Source organism: Stegostoma tigrinum, unplaced genomic scaffold, assembly GCF_030684315.1.
Source record: "Stegostoma tigrinum isolate sSteTig4 unplaced genomic scaffold, sSteTig4.hap1 scaffold_67, whole genome shotgun sequence".
NCBI lineage: Eukaryota > Metazoa > Chordata > Chondrichthyes > Orectolobiformes > Stegostomatidae > Stegostoma > Stegostoma tigrinum.
In genome coordinates this window covers 889,695-912,373 of record NW_026728611.1, presented here as the reverse complement: position 1 = coordinate 912,373, position 22,679 = coordinate 889,695, and the positions used below count along the sequence as shown (strand labels likewise).

At 41.3% G+C, this 22,679-nt stretch overlaps 1 protein-coding gene across 1 annotated transcript in view; it reads right to left on the bottom strand.

Annotated features, from left to right (window-relative positions):
* Positions 1-17,234, bottom strand: part of LOC132209135 (ral guanine nucleotide dissociation stimulator-like 1) — a 56,665-nt gene extending 39,431 nt beyond the window's left edge. Inside the window, exons 1-8 of the mRNA XM_059644302.1 lie at positions 16,952-17,234; positions 15,794-15,852; positions 14,361-14,434; positions 10,323-10,522; positions 6,822-6,884; positions 5,321-5,401; positions 2,904-2,981; positions 540-617 (exon numbers count right to left, since the gene is read on the bottom strand). Coding sequence (XP_059500285.1) covers positions 540-617; positions 2,904-2,981; positions 5,321-5,401; positions 6,822-6,884; positions 10,323-10,522; positions 14,361-14,434; positions 15,794-15,852; positions 16,952-17,055 — 737 coding nt within the window. The 5' untranslated portion in view covers positions 17,056-17,234. The remainder of the gene's footprint in view (positions 1-539; positions 618-2,903; positions 2,982-5,320; positions 5,402-6,821; positions 6,885-10,322; positions 10,523-14,360; positions 14,435-15,793; positions 15,853-16,951) is intronic.
* Positions 17,235-22,679: the final 5,445 nt, after the last annotated feature.

Here is a 22,679-nt window from a genome sequence, read left to right as displayed (position 1 = left end):
TTGGAAAAGAAACATTCCATTAAAGATCCTGTGGAGAGGCTGAAGAAGCTCCGGCTGCTCTTGGAGAAGACTAAAAAGTGGTTTTAAAAGTGTTCAAAATCATGAGGGATTTGGTTAGAATGGATAAGAACAATCGGTTCTTTGTGACAGAAGGCTTAAGAAGAAAAGGACACTGATTTAAGATGATCAGCAAGAAGAACCAATGGTGACAAGGATTTTTTATTAAATAGCCTATTTAGGAACTGGAAAGCTCGACCTAATAGTGTGGTGGATGCAGCTTCAAATGGGGTCTTCAAAAGTGAGCTACAATTTTCGAAAGGAGATGTTTCGCAGTGTTACACAGTAAAGGGATTTAGGACTGAACATCGGCAAGTCCCTCTTTGAGAGCTGGTACAAACATTATCAAATCATTGTCTCTGGGCTATTACCATTTGATGGCTGTACAACATTGCACAAACTGCTAGCTCCCCAGCTATTTCCTACCGCTTTGTCATATTCTGAATAATGACTCACTTTGTCATGCATGCAGTTAAACTTACTTAGCAATTATTTCGCTGGATCCTGAAGAACCACAACTTCCATTTTCCTCACCATTTGCACTGTCAACATTTCCAAAACTGCAATTGATCAAAGAGGACAAATTAAGTCATTTAGAACAGGCAAACTCGTCCAGAATTAAATCCAACCCAATTCAACACAAAAAAATCACAGTCTTGAGAGATGGATTGTTTTGACTTCCACAGGATGCCCACAGGTCTTCATATTGAGGCAGTGCTGGGGTGGGGCTTGGAAGAGACAGAGCAGGGCAAAAAGGAGAGAAAGCCATTTCTTCAGTATTTCACCCTTGTTGAAAGTTGTTTCTGGGCTATGCAAGAACTAAATACTGAAAGACAAGCAAAATTCAATCTACCACTGAAAAGCTTTGAAAGCCTTATGCTAATTCAACATTATCTCACCTCCCAAAATAAGCCAAACATTGCAGAAGCAGTCAAGCAGTTGCTTCATGTGATTGCTATTGTCTGGACTGGTGCTCACTGCACTGCCAATTGGGGTATCTTCCTGAAGCAACCCTGACATAATCTTACAGCAAATCCCAACAGTTTCCTTTCACAGTATTAGATCCCAAATACTGTACAACAGGTTTAATCTGACGTCACATCAAATTTACTTGTCAATTACTCTTTCAGTTTCTGACAAACTTAGGATTCCACCCACTACACAGTGTGACATGTCAACATTTTCACAGCTGCAAATGGTCACAAAACACCAAATAAATCATTTTAATTGTGCATGTGATCACAATTTTAATTTCTGGCACTCTTATCAACATTGGGATTTTTGGCTGTGAGGGGGAGCCAGTGGGTAGATGAGATGTAAAGATGTCAAATAAAGAACCTCTGCACTGGGACAGACAATAAATATCCCAAAAGAGACGATTTAAGTTTAACTTCCTCATCTCTGACAAAGAAACTCAAGCTCTTTACAGACTATTGACAATTCAACCCTCACAAGCACAGCTTGTAACTCAAAGTTTGATTCGGAGCCCTGATGTAGGAATTTGTCATTGCTCAAATTCACTGAAGCTTAATGTCAGATTAGTCACCAGTGGCTGTTTTGCTGAAAAATTAATTTTATTCATTTTTCTTTCCTGCTCCTTTAATAGTTCTGAGTTTAGTTAAAGATTTGGACAAAATAAGCTCAGGATTAATTCCAGGTCTCTGACTTGGGAAAGTGCCTGACTTCATGGATGCACATGGCAGATGGCCAGATTAGATAATTAAAAACGCAAACTATTCAATGGCAATATTGTATGGGAGAAATACCAAGGCTCGGACACGGGGAGCAGGTCACATTCTTAATTGTAGGAATATTTATTCAAATGTCACGGAAGTTTGGAGGACACTTCAATGAACTTGGAGGAAGTTTGTAGGGAGGGTGCAGCTGAAGCAGGAAAGAGGAACAAAGAGAAGTGCTGAGGTGGGGTAGAGGAGATTAACCCATTTCTTTCATATTTTTTTACCAGAGCCACATTGTCCAGAAATATAACCTCAATATTGATCTGAAAACAATTTCCCATCTCAGTGTTTTGGATGCTTCAATGGTGATGCTATCATTTAAGGCAAATGTCTCTGTTATAAATTTTCCAGGGAGGCAGTCCAGCAGCCACTTTAATGTGATTGCTATAGTCTGGAGTGGCATTCCTTACATTGCAACAAAAAATTTGAAATCAATGATTCTCCATCATTCCTTTTTCACACTGCTGCATTCCAAATGAAGCAGAATTAAAACACATCAAAATTATTTCCGATCAACCTTGCTTCCTCATGGTTACACAGATGCCTGGCAAACTTTGATTCCCACCCACCCGACAATCTGTACGGCCAAAATATCTGCAGCTGCAAGTGCTCATGAAGCACAAATTAAGGAAAGGATCTGCATCTACAACTGACTTATAAACATTGAAAATAAATACTGAATCCCAAAATGCTCTGTATTTCAAGTCCCCAATTGGTCAAAGTCCAGACGAATGACTACACTAGATGGTTTGCTTTCCAAATTTTCAGAGAAAATATGTAGGTCACTCCAGTTACGTAGGCTGGTGCATTTGACGGGAGGTGGGAGGTTTCGCAGTTTAGCATTGTTGCAAGTTAGACCACCAAGGTCTGGATGTTGAGGGCCAATCAAATTTTCACTGAACATTTTTGAATGTTTTCTATAGATCAAAGGCTGAAATGTGTCATTGATTTAATTACTGGCAATGGCCGCAGAGGGAGTAAAGCTGTTTCTTTAATGTGATTTTTATCATTTCGAATGGTGACATAATCTTTCAGGAGCTACTATATTCACAGCAATTTCTTTTCATATTATGTATTATGAATGAAGCACAGAAGGATGAAACTTACTTTGAGATTTCTGCAGTCGCTTTTGGTGAACTTGGTTCTTCATCTTTCTCAGAGTTTGGGCTGTCAAAGGTTTTGGACCTGCAATTCATTAAGACCATAAGACCATCAGACATAGGAGCAGAAATTAGGCCATTCAGCCCATTGAATCTGTTCTGCCATTCAGTCATGGGTGATAAGTTCCTCAACATCATTCTCCTGCTTTCTCCCCATAGCCCTTGATCCCCTTGATAAACAGGAACCTATCTGTCTCAGTTTTAAATGTCCTGGCCTCCACAGCCTTCTGTGGCAGTGAATTTCATAGATTCAACACTCTCTGGCTGAAGATGTTTCTCCAAATCTTCAATTGAAAAGGTCTCCTCTTTATTCTAAGACCGTGCCCTCGGGTCCTCGTCTCTCCTATCAATGGAAGCATCTTCCCAACATCCACTCTGTCCAGGCCATTCAGTATTCTGAAAGTTTCAATTAGATCACCCCTCATCCTTCTAAACTCCAATGAATATAGTTCTGGATTCCTCAAACGTTCCCTATATGTTTCGCTTTCCATTCCTGGGATAACTGTCGTGAATCTCCTCTGAACCCATTCCAGGGACAGTACATCCTTCCTGAGATATAGGACACAAATCTGCACGCAGCTCTCCAAGTACGACCTGACCAGAGCCTTACAAAGCCTCAGAGATACAGCCCTGTTTTTACATTCAAAATAAATGCCAACATTGCATTTGCCTTCCTGAATATATAAGGCAAAAATTAAAGACATTGTAAACAAGCACTTGCACCCAGAAATGGCTTACTCACAAAACGAACATTGAAGTATTTAGTGTGGATCCATAAGACTATGAGATATAGGGGCAGAATTAGCTCATTCGACCTGCTGAGTCTGCGTTGCCGTTCAATTCTGACTGTGATGTTTCTCAAGCCCAATTGCCAGCCTTCTTCTGGTACCCTTGATCCTCTTATTAATCAAGAACCCTTCTCTCTATATATCTTAAATAGACCGAATGACTTGGCCTCGATGGCTTTCTGCAATGTTTTCCACAGATGAGCAACTCCCTGACTGAAGAAATTCTTTCTTACCTTAGTTCTAAAGGTTGGTCTCTTCACTGTGCGACTGCGCCGGCATGTCCTAATCTCTCCTACTAGTGGAAACATCTTCTCCATTCCATGTGCAATCCTTCCAGGTCTCTCAGTATTCTGAAAGTTTCAATGACATTCCCTCCCATCCTTCTAAACTGCATCCTGAACAGAACCAAAACCCTCAACCACTCTTCAGATGACAAGCTCTCCCAAGTTTTCAAGTGCTTATCAACTGGGTTTGTTAAACAGGCAACATTTCTGATGTATGTAACTACAATAGATCGAGATTTGTTTTTCACCTCCAAGCATTAAAAGGTGGTTTGCAAGTGACAGGAGTTGAGTCTGGAAGAGAAGCTGGGGAAGTTGCAAGAAAGAAGGAATTTCAACTTTCACACGTTTTCAAAACACCACGGTCTTCTTTTTTGGGCAACGGGGGGAGGTGGGGCATGTAATAACATTGGAAATAGAGTTAGAGAGTCAAATTTTTCAATATATTTACCGGCAGTGCACAGTCCAATGTTTGGAAAAGAAACATTCCATTAAAGATCGTGTGTAATGCATGCCCAATCATTCACTGGCAATTAAATGGGAGGCGGGAGGATTAGGAAAATGGCAGGGAGGGGGTTTGCCACCTATACATTGCAAAGCTATGTGACATGGGCCAGTTCTCTTTGACACCTGGACTCTCCTTGACTTCTAAGGACTGCCTCCCTCATTTCCCTGATGGCGCCCACCTACACAACCTCAGTGACAATCAGCATTAACAGTTGGGCTGAGAAAGATGCTGATCTGCCATCCCTTTCTCTGGACCAGCAGCTGTCAAAACTGAGCCAAACCGTCAACTGGTGAGTAACGCCGGCAGCAATCTCTGTATTGGTTACCGTTGGAATCGGCCAAGGCCTCCAGGTTTCAGATCCAGCAGAAGGCCTGCAGCATGAACCACAAGCTTCCATCTAAAATTTCTTTTTACAACACTAAGAACAGAGCAAATATTAGAACAACAGCCAACTGTTTCTTTAATATAAAAAAAACAAACTACGGACGCAGACAATCTGAAAGAAAAGCAGATGTTTCTGGAGAAACTCTACAGGTTTTGCAGCATCTGCAGACAGAAAACAGAGTTCAAGTTGAGCCAAGCGACACTTCTTCAGAGATGCAAAGTTCTGAACAGGGGAACCTCAACTCAAAGCGCCCACTCTGCTTTCTCTCCACAGATGCTGCTCAGTTTCAGGAGAAAGTCTCAAAATAATGTTCCTGAAAATGGTGGCCCTCCAGCAGCTGCCCTTCACATAGTTGTATTCTGATTAAAGCATTATTTCCTCACACATTGGATCAATACTTACTTTCTGATCTCTGTAACTGTCTCTGCAGGCACTGGATTTGCAAGCTCCTCACAGCTCGGAATGTTATCACTGTTTCCGCTGCTGAAATTAGTTGTGAAAAATGTCATTTTAAACAAACACTTGCAGCCAGTAATTGTTCGCACATCGGCAGTTTCCTTTGTATTCCTTGTACTCTGAATAAAGCAAAACCTTAACCGCTTGTTGTATTCAAACTTATTCCTTCATGATAGATTTTAGAGTGCATGGTTTCCCATCTACCTTGTTGTTTGCACTGTCAGGTATTCTGCAAATGGTCATAAAAGCGCTATCAAGTAAATTTAAGCGAACATCTACATCCACAATAAAATTATCGTCATACACCTGAAAGACATTGAGTCCGTAATTTGAGCCATTGACAGCTAATTTTGTAACAACAGGTCTAGACGCAACTACAGAATATGGTGATTTGTCTCCACAAAGCCCTTGACTGCAGTTTGCAGGATAAGACCGTGAGACTGGGGTATGGCAGTAAAGAAAGAGAGAGAGAGAGAGAGAGAGAGAGAGAGAGGGAAGGAGAGAGAGAGAGAGAGACGGATGTATCAGATCCATTTCTTCATCATTTTATATTTGTTGCAAAGTCGAATAATATCTTAAACAAAGAGCTCCAGGCCCAAATATAGAAAGGCAACCAACTGTCCGATGAAATACTTCAGATAGTGTCTCGACATACAGGGCTGCATTTCCCAAGTCAACTGGCCTTGGCCTGAGACATGACATTCTTGGTAAAGTGAAGGGGAGTTCATGAGGAAAGCTGAATTCTCTTCTGCACCATTATACTGTATTGTCAGCGGTGGGCAAAGTAGCTGGTTTCATGACTCACTGGGCATGAAGTAAGTCACCAGCTGAAAGCCACTTGTGCCTGTCTGTCTTGCAAATAAGAGAGTTCCACAACTCCCACAGTGGACATTGGCCTGCAAATCTCTTTTGTGTAAGCTCAGCAATACCAACCTTCATGACAGCAAAGAAAAGATTGCAGCTCTGCCTCTATTTCATTCTTTGGTCAACAGTTTTTATAAAATAGATCACCCTCCAGATGTACTGGGAGTAGGTTTTTCTTCAAAACCTTCACAGGAGATTTGAAAGACAGCACAGGCAGACTGAGGGGAGGGGAGGAGGTAGGAACCTCAATTCTTCAACATGTTGTATCCTTAATTCAGAGTTCAGCTATCTAAATGTTTGGCGACAAATGGAGATCTGAATAGTGAATAGATGAGCAATTTTTCACTGAACACTTTTGGATCTTTTCTGTTGATACAACTTTTCTTTTTAAACAAACAAAATCTGTGTAGATTTTTGATACAATCAAACAACTCTGTTCATGTGACTGCTGCTGTCTAGTGTTTGCTGCATTGCTGTGGGAGGAAGGCCCTCCACAGATCTTACAGGAAGTGCCAGCAGGTTTTTTAACATTGTTGTATTTTGGATGAAATTTAATTAAGTCACACATTAGACTAAAGCTTACTTTGTGCTCACTGAATCGATAACTGGAATCTCTTCTGCCTCTGAGGTGCCAAAGCTTCCATATCTGCAATTGGTCAGACAGCACAAACTAAGTGATTTTAAACAAGCTTGAATCTACAATTTGCATTCAGCCACTGAAAAACATCTGAAGGTTCAGGATTTTGGCATTTGAAGCCTTGATTACCAAGTTTGTTAATACTTTGCATTGAAACTCCAATTTGGCACTTTACAGCATACCTGCCTCATCCCCTGCCACAGAGAAGAGTAAAGCATTCAATGTGGTTCAATGTTTTTTTAAAAAATCACTGTTTTAAATTGACAACCACTGCCCTTTAGACACTCGCCCTTCATTCTAGTCTCTTCTACAGGAGGAAACATTGTCTCCATGTCTACCCTGTCCAAATCGTCAGGTTTTTTTTGTTTCAAACACGTTGCCTCTTCCTTCCCTAAACACCAACTGATGCAAGCCTTGCCTGTGCAAATTTTCCTTGTAAGACAAGTCACTTAGTCTTGGTGTTATTCTGGTAAACCTGCTCTGAACTGCGTCTAATATATTTACTTCCATCCTTGAAATACACTGACTAATATAAAGAAAATCATTCAAGATATTGGATAACCAGTGATCCCTAATTTTGTGCTTAAATTCCCTCATGATAAAATGAAAACATTTAATTGCTTTCCAAATTACTTAATGTGTCTGTACATGATCATTTTGTGATTCATGCACGAGGATACCCAGATTCCACTCTATCTCAGAGCAATGCAATCTCCCTCAATAAAAACAAAACTGCTATTCTTTCTGCCAAAATGGACTTCAAATTTACCCATGTACAACTCTATTTGTCATATCGTTGACTACTTGCTAAACCTATATTTCTCTGCAGTATTCCGAAGTCCTCTAAGGTTAATTTTTTAGCGCATCTTTGTCACATCACCAAATCTGTCAGTCATAAATTCATTCCTTCAGAAGTCATGGGCTGGTCGTCAACACTTGGAAAACTTGGGCAGGAACAGATTTTTTAAATTATACTCATACTATACGATCCTAACCATTTTGAACTCAAGTTAATTCTCACGTATAAAAGCACACGTAAAAAGGGATGAATTCCCTGGATCTAATTACAGAACACCAAAATAACTGTAGCAACTAGTCAGACTGTTTCTCCCTTTCACCATGGATAAAGGAAAATTTTGAAATGTAGGGTGCCTGTAAGGTGAACGGATGCTATAAACATCCGTTGAATTATGATGATCTTTTAGCCGAATTAAAATGGTTGGCTCAAACACTAATCTTAAACACAAAATCTGACCAATTGGTAAAATGGGTTTGAACTTTTGAATGGCATGGAAGCCACTTTGTTGTTGACTTTTTAAAAACTCCAAGAATCTCCCTGCAGATGGAGACTTTCACCAAAAGACAATGGACAAGTTAGAGATCTAAGCAGCCAAAGTCATAAACAGTTACACTGTGAAAGGAGGAGATAGTAAATATAACAGATGATTGTCTTAACCACAGCTACCTTAGAGTTTAATGAGAACCAAACTCCTCAAATTTCAACAAACCACAGTTTGCTGAGATTCCTTGGTTTTACGAAATTTTCACTTTACCTTTAAAAGAATACCATCATCTAAGATGACCACCGGCCTAACACAAAAGCAAATAAGAAAGTAATAACCTGCGAAGAATCGTTGTCCACTATCTCACCTCTGAGAGATAACGTGAGACACATGCGTGAGCTGTGATGTTTCAAATTCTACGGCAAGTATGGGTCATCTTTTTTTAAAAACTCAGAAGCTTCTGGTTGGAATTATTCTGCTGGAACATTTATTTACTTGGGCAAAGAATTGAGAATATTTTGGCAACAGGCAAAAAGAGAAACCCAAATTCCCTTTTGAAAGGTCCAGCTGGATCGATTTCTGCAACCTATTGGGTTCATGAAAGCCTGCTCATTAGCTTACTGCTTTGAAGAAAAATCTAATAATCTCTGGTTATTTGCTGATTTTCTCCAATTTTTTAACCATAGCACATTTGGGAAACTTTTCCTACCCAGGGATATCCCTCTAATGTCAGAGGTACATCAATTGCAGGTCAGCAGTGGTGAGAATCGCTTTGTCCCCGAACTGAGTTTTTATAAGTTACCCCAAAACACCATTTGTGAAGTACATAAACTGTTCAATGCTCACCCAACATGCAAAAAAACTAATGTATGAAAACTGAGGTGACAAGAGAAACCATCACTGATGTCATTTGAAAAACATTTCACCCATTATTACAGAACTGCGGTATTCCTGCATATTTCAGTTGGAAGCAGACATTCATTTGACCAACATTTCAGTTTTGCAATGAAGGTTCCTCACCCTGAACTCAGCTTCCAAACTTTGATTGTTATGCCCAACACAGACTTACAGACAATTGATCAGAGATAATGGGAACTGCAGATGCTGGAGAATCCGAGATTACAAAGTGTGGAGCTGGATGAACACAGCAGGCCAAGCAGCATGTTCGGAGCACAAAAGCTGGGTCTAGGCCTGACATGTCAGCGTGTGTGCTCCTAAGATGCTGCTTAGCCTGCTGTGTTCATCCAGCTCCACACTTTGTTATTACAGACAATTGATAGGCTTCTTTCAATTAAAATAACATTTTTCCATTCACTACATGCAGAAACTTAAACATTCCAAACATAGTTGTAGGAAGCTCCAAACTACATAAAAAGCATTGAAGGAAGTCAACGTCACTGTTTATCTTTAATACCAAGGTCCAGACATTGTCCTAATACATTCACCACACTTTTTAATCGTTGTATTGTACTGGTTCTCGATCGCTTCATTATTGCGAAAAAATAATCAAAAATACATTGGCAGCTGTCTCAGCATTATGTTTTGTGAGTATGTTTTATTCACTTCTGTCCCAAATCACTAGCCGGGTGCTTAAACATGATTTGTGCCACCATTTGGGATCAGGGATATTGGAAGGCGATGGGGGCACAAAACAGGAGAACTGAAGGACTGCTTTGCCTTGTTGTAAACAAACAAGCTCATCAGTCCCACTGCAGTCTCTCTTTATGAAGGACTTCAAGTCTAATTACTTTTAATCAAGTTATTCAAACTTATTATGACACCTGACATAGGAGATAGAATTTGAATCCGGACCTTTTAGGCAGAAGGTGGAAGATAAAACCATCTGTGTGGAGGATAAAATCCTCCAGAATACTTTAAAAAATGTGGACTTTTCTGATGAAACTGGATGAAAGTTAAAGCCCAAATTTGCAGAGCTTAATGTCCAAGGGATTGGGGTGCAGGTAAGTTTGTGTCTTCAATGAACAAAAAATAGTCTCCCTAACTGAGGGTTGGATGGAGATTCTCAGTTTACTGAGAGTTGTTTCCATATGGCTAGTTTCAGCGATTCATTGCCAGAAGGATTAATAACAAAAATTACTCGACAGAACATACTTTTCTATCATTACCATTAAACAAAGGAGATGCTCATAAGATTTATGCTCACTTGTCCAGGAGGATGTACAACACACTTTCAGCAGTGGTATATGCTTTGTATGTCGAAAAGAATGTGCGGATGTAGAAACGCTCCTTGTTCATGAGAGCGATTACAAAATTTTCGACAAGTCTTTTTGAGGTCTCAGAGTGAAGAATTTGAACGTTGGAGGTATCGACAGCGAGATGGGATGGAAGCTCATCTCCTGATGCCTACAGAGAATACAAATTTAAAAAGTAAATGTGATGCAGGAACAATGTTTATTTGTATAGATCTCTGACATGGTAGAAATATTTCAAAATGCTTCACATTTACATAATCATTTAAAAATCGCTCCAAGATTCATGAAGCTAAAACTAGGGCAGGTCACCAAAAGCTTGGTCAGAAAGATTGGTTTTGAGGACAAAGAGGAGATGTTTTGGAACAGTGTCCCAGAACTGGGTAGCTGAACACACCAATGACAGGATAAAGAAGATCAAGCATGCAGGCAAGATCAAAGTGGCCGGAATTAGAAGTGCAAAGATATGAGCATTGAAGGGTTGGAGGGGAATACCATTGATGAGGAGATACAATATGTTCAATCCAATGATAAAGCAGCTGGTCACTTCATGTATTGCTTGAACCATTAAAAAAAACACAAAGTTAAAGTCAAAACATTACAGAAACATGGCCAGCTAGATTCATACAAAACAGAAATTTGAGCCTTGGAGTTATTTTGTGTCGATCTCAAGAATATTAAACCATCATTTTAAGTAAATAAACATTTAATATTAAATCCCTTCAGCTGACTACCCACTATTTCTCAATTTCTACTTTAATCCAGTCATCAGACGGGCCAGAAAGTTTCCACAACAGAGAAAATGTGGAATTATGTGCAGCAACTTCTGTCTACAGCTCGAGGCCACAGCCAGCAACAGGAAACATGACAGTCTGGCTTCAATCCTGTTTGAATTCTCTGCTAACAATATCACTGACTTCACATTTCTGAACAATATTGTTCTGAGGAATCTAATTACTCTTGAAAGCAAGCTTACATAACTGGAAGGAAAGCAGAGAGGTGTAAAATGTTTGCTGACTTGGCGGAAAATAGAAGGAGGGAGAAACTGAAGAAAAAGGAAACCTCTGTTTTTTTTTTGTTCCACAACTCGTGCCATGCAAGGTCTCTTCCAATGTGCTGCCGAAGGGTTATCATACTTGATACTGTGGAGTGTGCAAAAGAAATTAAGAACTCTCACAAAGAACTTCATAGTTCAAATCACATCAAGCACCCCTATATCAAATTCAGTTTCCTTCATGTCAGCAGATGAATATACCTTTGGGATTGGGCAGGGGTCAGGGTGGAGCATGTCAGCAAAGGAGGGAATTGGAGCACTCTTGAAGGAGCCTGATTTGAAATTTGAAATCCAATGCGAACCTCTCAACTTTGCCAGAGTAGCTGACCGGTTCTGTCAGAATTATGAATCGTCTGTATTCACAGGAAATGTATTTCCAAGACTTGTTCCAAGTAATAGAAAATTGTACAAAATGTGTTTCAATTAAATGAAGTTGCCGTTTTAAGAACTTTACCCCACACAAGTATAAAAAAGCATGACTGCAGAAAAGCATAACCTCCAAACAAAGATAACAAAGTGTGGAGCTGGATGAACACAGCAGGCCAGGCAGCATCTTTGGAGCACAAAAGCTGACGTTTCGGGCCTAGACGCTCCATCAGAAAAGGGGGAGGGGGAGAGGGTTCTGAAATAAATGGGGAGAGAGGGGGAGGCGGACCGAAGATGGGTAGAGGAGAATATAGGTGGAGAGGAGACAGACAAATTTCGAGGCAGGAATGGAGCCAGTAGAGGTGATTGTAGGTAGGGAGGTAGGGAGGGGATAGGTCAGGCTGGGGAGGTCGAATAGGTCAAGTGGGTGGGATGAGGTTAGACAGAAGGAAATGGGTGTGTTGCTTGGGGTGGGAGGAGGGGATAGATGAGAGGAAGAACAGGTTAGGGAGGCAGGGGCAAGGTGGGCTGGTATTGGGATGCGGTAGGGGAAGGGGAGATTTTGAAGCTCAATTTGTTTATGTGTCATCATATTTTGATCCAGAAAGACAAATAACATTAAAAATAAATTGATGTTTTATGACGATGATGACAATCTCAGTGAGAGAAATTATGTAATGTCCATCTTTAAATATTAAAAGAGCAAAACTATTGAATGTTTGCAATACATTACTAAAACAAAGGCTACCAGCTGCCAATACATTGCCTTCAACATTTTTAATGGTGAAATCTCTGTTCCTTTCTCTCTCACCCTACTACTCATTCCTTCCATCTGTTCTGCTGTTGTGGTAAAAGGCTATCAGCTCCCCTACTCAAATTTACTTCATAATCATTCTTCCCGCTCCTTTCCTTCCCATTCATTGCACGGTGTAACAGAAGAAAGGACAGGATATCTATGGAAGGATGTGCCCTCCAGTGTTCTAAGTTTTCACAATTCCAGCAAAAAGGAAAAAAAAATACAATCGAGCGCAGTAAATCACGGTCCCTCAACGCACAGTTTTTGCGGCGATAAATCAAAACTGGTGCGTTTTCTCAGTATATTGTACACATGCAGTCAGTAAGCAATCAACAGGCATGGAGGAAATCTCTCAAGCAGATATTAATATGTCAATAAAAGCAGGATGGAAGAGTTGAAGTTAATTATGCAGCGGAGAGAATCAACTGAAGTGTGCACATTCAGGTTTCAAATATTAAGTAGAGTTCCACATGAACATTGTTTTATTTCCCTCTCGTAGTCAAAATGCCACAACACACTAGCTTGCCTGACAGATGACATGTTCTTTTCTTGTTTCGAATTCAGGAACTGGTTTGCAAATCTGGTTCAGATTTGGACTTTGTTCACTGAAGGTTGCCAGGCACAGCATGTGGCAGAGCAGTGGAAAGTGGCCAGTGATTGAAACACCATCTAATGCCCACTCTTAACCCCTATTAACACACTCCAGTTTGTGGCTACAAGTTAGTTCTAGTCATGATGATTGTCAAAAATTTATGAAAAACATGACAGTTATTTTCACCACCCCCACTACACGACATCAAGGGACACAATTCCTCTTCATGATTATATCGTTGCTCTATGTTCATCATGAATGTAAATTGGGTGACTATTCTATCTCAGTCTTAAATTCAAAAGAAGAATTTGCACATGTCGCTTACTTAATTAATAACAATTAGAAAAGTTTGAACAGATCTCTATCCTAGTACACAGCATACTTTTGTTACTCCATTTGTCTTACAGTTTGCTTGCTGAATATCTCAGAACTTAAACTATATTTTTTGAATTCATAGGAATAAGGTCTCTTGAGCTTGCTCCATTGTATCACATCATGATGCATTTCTCTCTTAACTCCATTTATCCATTTACTGTGAATACACTAGCGTAACATAAATGGCAGTCTTGAAGTTCTGAATGAACCCAACAGACTTCAACTTCAGAACCTCCAATGGACGACATTTTTTGGAAAAACGTCTGTCGCCAGATTTCACACCCATCGGACGTAGCTCGGATTTGAAAAGTGCAGCAATAGATATTTCCTGACATAAACAGTCAGTGATTATCACAAAAAAACCCAGCTTGTCTGTTCCAAAGTGACCCACCTTCGAAAAAAAAGTCACCATTACCACACCACATCATAGGGCTGTGCTCACATGAGTGAGAGAGAGAGAGACAGCTGGTGATTGTTTAACCAGCATGTCAGGCACGGGGAGAAGTCGATAAGGACAAACCCTCATGGTCAACACAAATGTTTATTTCCTCTTTCAATATCACCTTGCTCTTCCTTAGAACAATTGAAACTTTAAAAGGCCAAGTGAGCAGATGAGAGCATCAGCCTTCAAACATTTCAGCTCCCTCAAAATGAAACGGGACAAACCTGTGACCAAATATATAAAACATCTTGCACATCGTGGAAGAATGTGCGAGTGAGTGAGTGTTGGATGGTGTAGAGGAATATGAAGAATAAGTAATCAGGGGATTGGAATTTGTTGTGTGTGAAAAAGCAAGGATAGTACATACCATTTTTATTCTGAGTAGTATGACGGAAATCTGACTGCTTCGGCAAGCTGACTGACCAGAAACAACAGTCAAATCTATAAGATAAGTGAAAACATCATGAGAGACAAAACCAAATTCAACATATAAAGAGAAAGACTGCCATAAAAAAATTAAATACTGGACCAAAAAAGATAAAATGCTGACTTCAGTGTAGTTACATGTGTCCATGATCTGTTTGCTCTTCTGATATCATGTTGCTCTTGTTCAGAAAACACAACTTTAAAATCCTAACTGAGCCAACACGGACGTCAGGATTCAGACTTTTTAGGCCACTCAAAATAAAAATCAACAAAGCTTTCACATCAATATATGAATAAAAATCACTCTACACACCCTGGAAGCACTGTCTCAGAATCTAAAGGGAGTAACCCAGAGTCAAAGCAAGCGAGGCTGCCTTCATGCAGGATCGGTTCACCAAGAGCAGTCTCTGGCATTAATACAGGGTAATGGGCTCTGCCAGATGGACACCTGAGGCAGTCAGCTTCTCAGAATCCACACCTCTGCAGTCCAGTGAGTGGGACACAGTCAGCCCAGTGGGAGACCGAACCCGGTGTGGGGAGTGGGGAGAAAACAGCTGGGAAACTGTAGAGACATCAGTTAGATGTCGGGTCACCTATTGCTCAGTCTGTCAAGGTCGCAAAAGGGGGCTGCCACATCAGTCCTCATTGTGCTCAAAGATATTACACTGAGAACTGTCTGACTCCAGGGTCAGGCTGCTGTCATTGATGCAAGGCTGACAACTACTACTTTTCACAGGTGTCATGGACCGCTGCTGTTTTAATCTCGTCGGATACGGGAGGCACGGTGGCTCAGTGATTAGCACTGCAGCCTCACAGTGTCAGGAACCCGGGCTCGATTCCAGGCTCAGGCTGACTGTGTGGAGTTTGCATATTCTCCCCGTGTCTGCATGGGTTTCCCCTGGGTGCTCCCACAGTCCAAAGATGTGTCGGCTAGGTGGATCGGCCATGCTAATTTGCCCGTAGTGTTGAAGGGTGTGTGGGTGAAAGGAAGATGGGTCTGGGTGGGATGCTTCAAGGGGCGGTTTGGACTTGTTGGGCTGAAGGGCCTGTTTCCACACCGTAGGGAATCTAATCTAATTTAATATGTCACAGATGAGTATGAGCAAATGGAACAAAGGAGCAGGAATATTTCCAAGATAACAAAGTGTGGGGCTGGATGAACACAGCAGGCCAAGCAGCTGCAGTTCCCTGCTGTGTTCATCCAGCTCCACACTTTGTTATCTTGGATTCTCCAGCATCTGTAGTTCCCATTGTCTCTAAAGGCAAATTTCCATGTGAGGTCTGGAATAAGTGAGTCGATGCCTGACTGAACACAGGGAGACAAGGAACTGGATTGAAGCTTGTGCTTTGTGAAAAATTAATGATAACTCATACCTTTCAGAATCAAAGTGGGTTGGAGTCTGAGGAATGAGAAAGGTGAAGTATCGTCAAACCTAAAAGACAAATGAAAACACCATAAAAGTAAAAACCAAATTCAACATGAAAAGAGAAAGAGTACGATCACACTTAAATACTAGACCAAAAAATATGCTGACTTCAGCCTCATTACATATGTCAAATATTCATTTGCGCCTTCACTGTCTACTTGGTCTTCCTTCAACAATTTAACATTTTAACTTGTCAACTGAGCAGCCAGGACATCACCCTTCAGATACTTCAGTTCAAAATGAAACTCAACAAAGCTTTGCTCTAATCCAACACCTTGAACATCTGGAATGATTTCCCAAAGGGCCTTTTTCATCTAAATACTATTTTTTGGCTGCTGTAATGTAGGAAAGGCACTGGTTAATGTGCAGAAAGCACGTTTTCATGAATAACAATTGGTAATGATTAGCTTTTCCATTGAAATAACATTCACTGAGGGATAAATAGTAGATGATTTATACGGGAGAATTCCATTCTTGTTTTTTTTGCGAATTGTTGTGATAATGGGATCTTGCGGTCATCCGAGATGAACATTTTTCCTGCTAATATCACCTTCAGCAAAGACCAGAAGAAACATTTTCCTCCATCAAAGAGCGGACACAAAAATGTGGCCAATATAATTTTGGTTTTGGCAAGTACTGGAACCATTGCGACCCACAACATACACGCATTAATTCAATCGGGTTACCCCAAATTCACATCATTTTTCCAGTTTTCCCGTCTTTGAAATTCGTACTAAAATCCAATTTCTTTACAAATAGTGTCCAGTATATATTGAATTCAAATTACCTCAAAACTCTTCTCACAACCAAGAGTGATACCACAAAGGTATTGCTCCTTTCCCTCCGCTTCAATTAGTGTTAGTTCTAATTACACTGATGAGGGAGAGAAAAGAAATAAGCGATTCGCACTTGAAACTGCAGAGCTACAAGTCTGCAATGTTCACCTCACGTTGTCTCAACATGAAGTGAAGACACACAGCAGTTATTGTTTATTCTTGTTTGTGTTTATGACATCACAGGCAAACCATTGTGATGTCACTGGGCTTATTCTTTTTTAAAAGAAAACCTTCCCGAGAAAGAACACAAAACCTGTTCGAGCAGTTACCTGCTGTTTTCCACTTCATCTCCGTGTACGCGGTTGTCATGTGGGGAGGGCTTGTTTGTAAACGTGGGCATCATAACATGGATGCAGTTTCCCATCTTCACCATCTTCCCTTAACAGCCTTCCTGGGATATTGCCCATGGGGGTGAAGGCACCAGGAGGCCTGCCCACATGTGACCAATCCGTCTATTAATTTATTTGGTGGCCAGACTGGCTGATCAGCTGTCAAGAGGATGGATGGTCTCATCTGTCCTGAAAGTCCCTTAAAAACATCCCTGAGGTTAATTTAACCTTTATATTCACCTTCGAATCCTTTGCACTCCTCTCATCACAGTCACAACAACACTTACTGTTATGTCCTGCATGTTCACCAACTCTCTATTCATGCTCATACATTACCTTCAGTTCCAGAGCCCTTCTCTTATCTATTAGCCACCAGTGTGACACCCTACAAAATGCCTCTTGGGGATCCAGGTGTTATGCAGCTGTTGGTTTCCTCTTTGCGACCTCACTTGTTTGACTCTGAAAAAGGAATGAAATTGTCAAACATGCCTGGCCCCAGGGTGACCTTGAACTTACCTGCAACTGCCCTGTCTCCATCATGGAATGTCTTCTTCTGGATTGACCACGTTGATTTAATCAGATGATACGATTTTTGTTTTAAAAGCATTGCTGAAACATACTTAATGAAGAGACATTATTAAGCACTTTCCCAACTGATTGAAATCATGTTAACTGGCTTTATCCCTTATTTTTGCTCCTCTTTCTTTCTTACATAGCAGTGTTACAACTGCTAATTTCTACTGAACTCAGACTTTTCCAGAATCCAGGATATTTTGGTAAATCAGAAACCAAAATATCTACGATGTCTGAAGCTGGGCTCCAGGGGTATTCAGTTTCTTGGAAGGACTGACAAGAAGGAGGAGGTAGGTCAGCATTACTGGTTACGGAATAAAATTAATATGGTAATGACAATGGATATTAGTTCTGGTGAAATGGAGTCTGGGTACAGTTTAGAAACATCAAGGGACAGAAATTGACAGTGGTCGATGTATATCCACCCCAGTCAACTCAAGTGGTAATTTTAGCAGAAGGCACTAAACAGGAAATTGAAGACACCAGCAGAAAGGGAGAGCTCTAACTGTGATGAAAGGTCACTGACTTCAAGAGTCAGGTGACTTCAGTCTGCATAAAGATTGGGCAAAGCAAATCAGTTATCATTGCATACAGGAGGAATTCCTGACATACTTATTAAATTCATTCACGGGATGAGGGCATCACTGGCTAGGGTAACATTTATTACCAATTCCTAAATGTCCAGAGAGCAGTTAAGAGTCAACCACATTGCTGTGGGTCAGGAGTTACATGTAAGCAAGGCTGGCAGTTTACTTCCCTTAAAGGACAACAGATTCATGCTCATCATTAGACGCTTAATTCCAGGTTTGTATTGAATTCAAATTCCGCCGTCTGCTGCAACTGGATTCAAACACAAGTCCCCAAAGTACTATCTGGGTCTCTGGATTAAGTGTCCAGTGATAACAATCTCAGGCCACTGTCTCCCCAATGAAGTGTGTGCAGTGCGGGTTTCTGGGTCAACACTTTGAGGAACCAACAAGCAAAACTGAAGTTTGAGGTGGGAAGACTGTGTCCATGCCCCCTCGGGGAAGTGACCCTCATTTTCACCCACAGAAGGAAACTAACAAGGACACCTTCCACTGAGAGTGCCAGAGGCTTTCGGAGAGAGCAACCCCCAGAAAGCAGAACGTCACTCACTTGGCTCTATTGTCCCATTCCAGACTCCAAAACTAGAACCTGTTTACAGCAACAAATGGAAGTATTTGATGGATGCCCTGGGTTTGTGCTCCTCCCCCATTGCTCACCTGCAGTTTTCCTGCTTCACCTTGTACTTCCAGCCAAACATCACTGATGTCAGCTGCTTCCTGCCATTCCAAATGCTCCTCCTCAAGTGGAAGGACAAACAGCAATGTGGAAATTCACACATATTTCTGGTCTGTGGAGGAAATGATACTGTTATAATTTCAGATAATTTTTAAAGGGCTCTTTTTGCCCTTTGAAGCAGGGGGTGTACAAACACTATCACAGGCTCGAACTCACAACCACTAGTTTCTGAGAACAGTGCTCTGACCACTGAGCTGTGCAGCCAGGCACAAGGCATGGAAAGAGGGTCTCATGTATTGGAAATAGCAAAAGAATAGATAACTGGAGACTATTATATATCAAGACGTAACAAAACCGAAACAGAGCAGAGGGGCATCATGTGCAGAAGGTTGGGAGAATGCAAGGCCGAATCAGACAGTGTCCTGAGTGCCATAAACTGATCTTTCCTGCTGGTCCAGTGATTACGATTCAGTGCCTTCACTGTCGTAGCCTGTTCATGGTTATCATTTAAAGTAATAAATCTGAAATATTGACTGATCTTGAGAAGCAGAATTATGTCATTGATCAGTCAAAATCAATTCACTCCATGTTACAGTTCCACATCAGCAATGCCAGCTGAAACTGCCTGGCGTGCAATCAGTTTAAAACAAGAATAGAGGGGAGGTCAGGAAAAGTGAAGGGCCATGGTAGTTTGTGAGAGGTGACTGGAGGCCAAGTGGAGCCAGGTTCAATGTGGGTGTTGAAGACCAGTCTTCACTGTTACCCTGGCATACAGATCACATTGGATCAATCACACAAGGATCCTCCTTTGTGTGTTGTCTTTTGCACACAACAACTCGGGTCAGTGCCTCGAGGGGCTCGGATATTTTTAATTTGGCAACTAACTCAGGTCAGTGGTGCACAAACTAAGCTGTGTCGGGACACTATTTAAATGGGTCACCACTCATTGCAATGACCCAGAACTATGCAGAAAGAGGAAGAACACCAATACAAAATCTTCGCTTTGAATGGCTATCCCTGCAATTTCATCCACAGGTACTGACTAAACAGCAACACGAAGAGGACACATTATGCCCTAACACACTGGACACACTGCCACACATCAAGAACATATCAGAACTGACAACTCCTATGACCACTAGGAATTACGGTAGCACACAAGCCCAAAGCCATGCTACGACAAACATTCTCAAGGATTAAAGACACCATACCCACGACATGCAGAACTGACAGTGTTTACAAAATACTGTGCAACGATTGCCACAAACATTATATCAGACAGACAGGAAGGAAACTAGCCGTCAGTGTACATGAACATCAGCCGGCAGCAAAATGACATGACAAACTTTCCCTAATATCAGTACACCCGGATAATGAAGGCCATCAGTTTAACTGGGACAACATAACCGTAGTAGTGCAATCCAAACATAGCCACACATGGGAATTCCTAGAGGCATGGTTCTCAATCCATAATGCAGTCGGCAAACATATAGAATTGGACCCCATATGCAACCCATACAGAACAGAATGCGAAATGACAGAAGTTGCCGGAACAGACCGGGCAGTATAAATTTCAAGTGGAGGAGAACAACATCGCTTCTTCGGAAGTCTCACTCATGACGTTACCTTGCGTGGTGACGAAAAGTCTGAACGAAAACAAGCCAGCTGGGTGAGCAAGTTTACAACTTTACTTGTTATCTTTACCGTTTAATGTGTGGCTCAGTGTCAGTCTTATACACACAGTGTTCTACCCGCTTCTCCTGCTGTACACAAGGTTTCCCAGCAAAAGGCAGCTTTGTGTGGAACACATGCAGTTTCTCCTGACAATGGGTACTGTTGCCATGAGCTGGGATATGAAATATACAATGAGCTGAAGTAGCCCCACACTCAAGTTACTCATTTACCTTTTAATTTCAATTTTCAATTTCCAAAACCCAGCAATCCATTCACTTAAGCTGCTGGGAACCTGACAAAAACAGCGTTGGCCAGACATTCCTCTTCGGGAGTGTCTGTCAATTTGCAAGGGTAGAAAAGCTGTCAACTTCACTCGAGTGAGAGAGGATACAATATTCCAAACTTCCAATTCAAAATCAGATGCCGTCTCAATTACACCACTGGCTCCACACGTCTTGCTGCAGCTTTCATCCTGTCGATTGCGATGTAATCAGGGATACTGGCGGAAAAACCATTTGCAAGGTGAATATCCTGCAAAATAATCACCGTCGCTGCTGCACTTCAACGTTCTCCACTTTGTGAAGCGGTGAATGTCACTGGCAAACGAAACACATTAGCCCTCACATGCCTGGTTCACTGTCACCTGTTTCTTTGCCACCCGTTTCTCTGCTGGAACTTGCCATTGCTTTGTTCACAGTCACTGCAAAGTTCTGCCTTGCATATTTTTTTTATTAAATTATCTCCTCCCAACTTAAAGACATTCCCTAGTCTTGAAATCTCCCATCCTTGGGAAATGACGACCACAATTCATACTATCTACATGTCTCATTATTTTATGAACTTCTAACAGGCCGCCTCTCAACCTCCTAAGCACCAGCAAGAAAAGTCAAAGTCTATCCAACCTTTCTTTATAAATCAAAGCTTCCATACCAGGCAACATCCTGGTAAACCTCTTCTTAACGCTCACCAGCTTCATGATATGCCTCCTGTAATTGTGTGACAGAAACCGCACATTGTATTCCAGAAGAGGTCTCATCAACATCCTGTGCAACCTCAATATGACTTCCCAACTCCTAAACTGAAACAATTGAGCAATGAAGGCTGCCGTGCCAAAAGACTGTTTAACCACTGTCTAAATGAGATGTAAACTTCAAATAATCATGTACCTGGATCCCCTAAGTCCATGAGTAGGCACCTTAACAGTGAGAGAAAGTCTGTGGGAGGATGAGGAATAGTTTTGAATTTCTTTGACCTCACATCTGAAGAAATTTATTGGACACATGCAGCTGAATAAGTTCAACAATTCATACTCCGTGAAGAACTATAAATGAACCTGAAGATTTTTCAATTAAAAAGTAAAGTTAGACCCTCTCGAGTCAGAAGGAAGCCATCGCAGTTCTGTTTCTGAACTTCTCCTACCCAACAGGTTCTGCAACATGTCCATATGAAGATGGATAAGGGAGAACCAGTGCATGTAGTGTACCTGGACTTTCAGAAAGCCTTTGATAAAGTCCCACATAGGAGATTGGTGAATAAAATTCGGGCACATGGTACTGGGGGCAAAATACTGAGTTGGATTGAAAATTGGCTGGCTGACAGGAAGCAAAATGTAGTGATAAATGGGTCCCTTTCAGAATGGCAGGCAGTGGCCAGTGGGGTACCACAAGGTTCAGTGCTGGGACCGCAGCTGTTTACGATATATATTAATGATATAGACGAAGGCATTAGAAGTAATATTAGCAAATTTGCTGATGACACAAAATTGGGTGGCAGTGTGAAATGTGAGGAGGATGTTATGAGAATACAGGGTGAGTTGGACAAGCTAGGTGAGTGGACGGATACGTGGCAGATGCAGTTTAATGTGGATAAATGTGTGGTTATACACTTTGGTGGCAAGAACAGGAAGGCAGATTACTATCTCAATGCAGTCAAGTTCGGTAAAAGGGAAGTACAACGAGATCTAGGTGTTCTTGTACATCAGTCAATGAAAGCAAGCATGCATGTACAGCAAGCAGTGAAGAAAGCTAATAGCATGCTGGCCTCATAACAAGAGGAATTGAGTACAGGAGCAAAGAGGACCTTCTGCAGCTGTACAGGGCCCTGGTGAGACCGCACCTGGAGTATTGTGTGCTGCTTTGGTCTCCAAATTTGAGGAAGG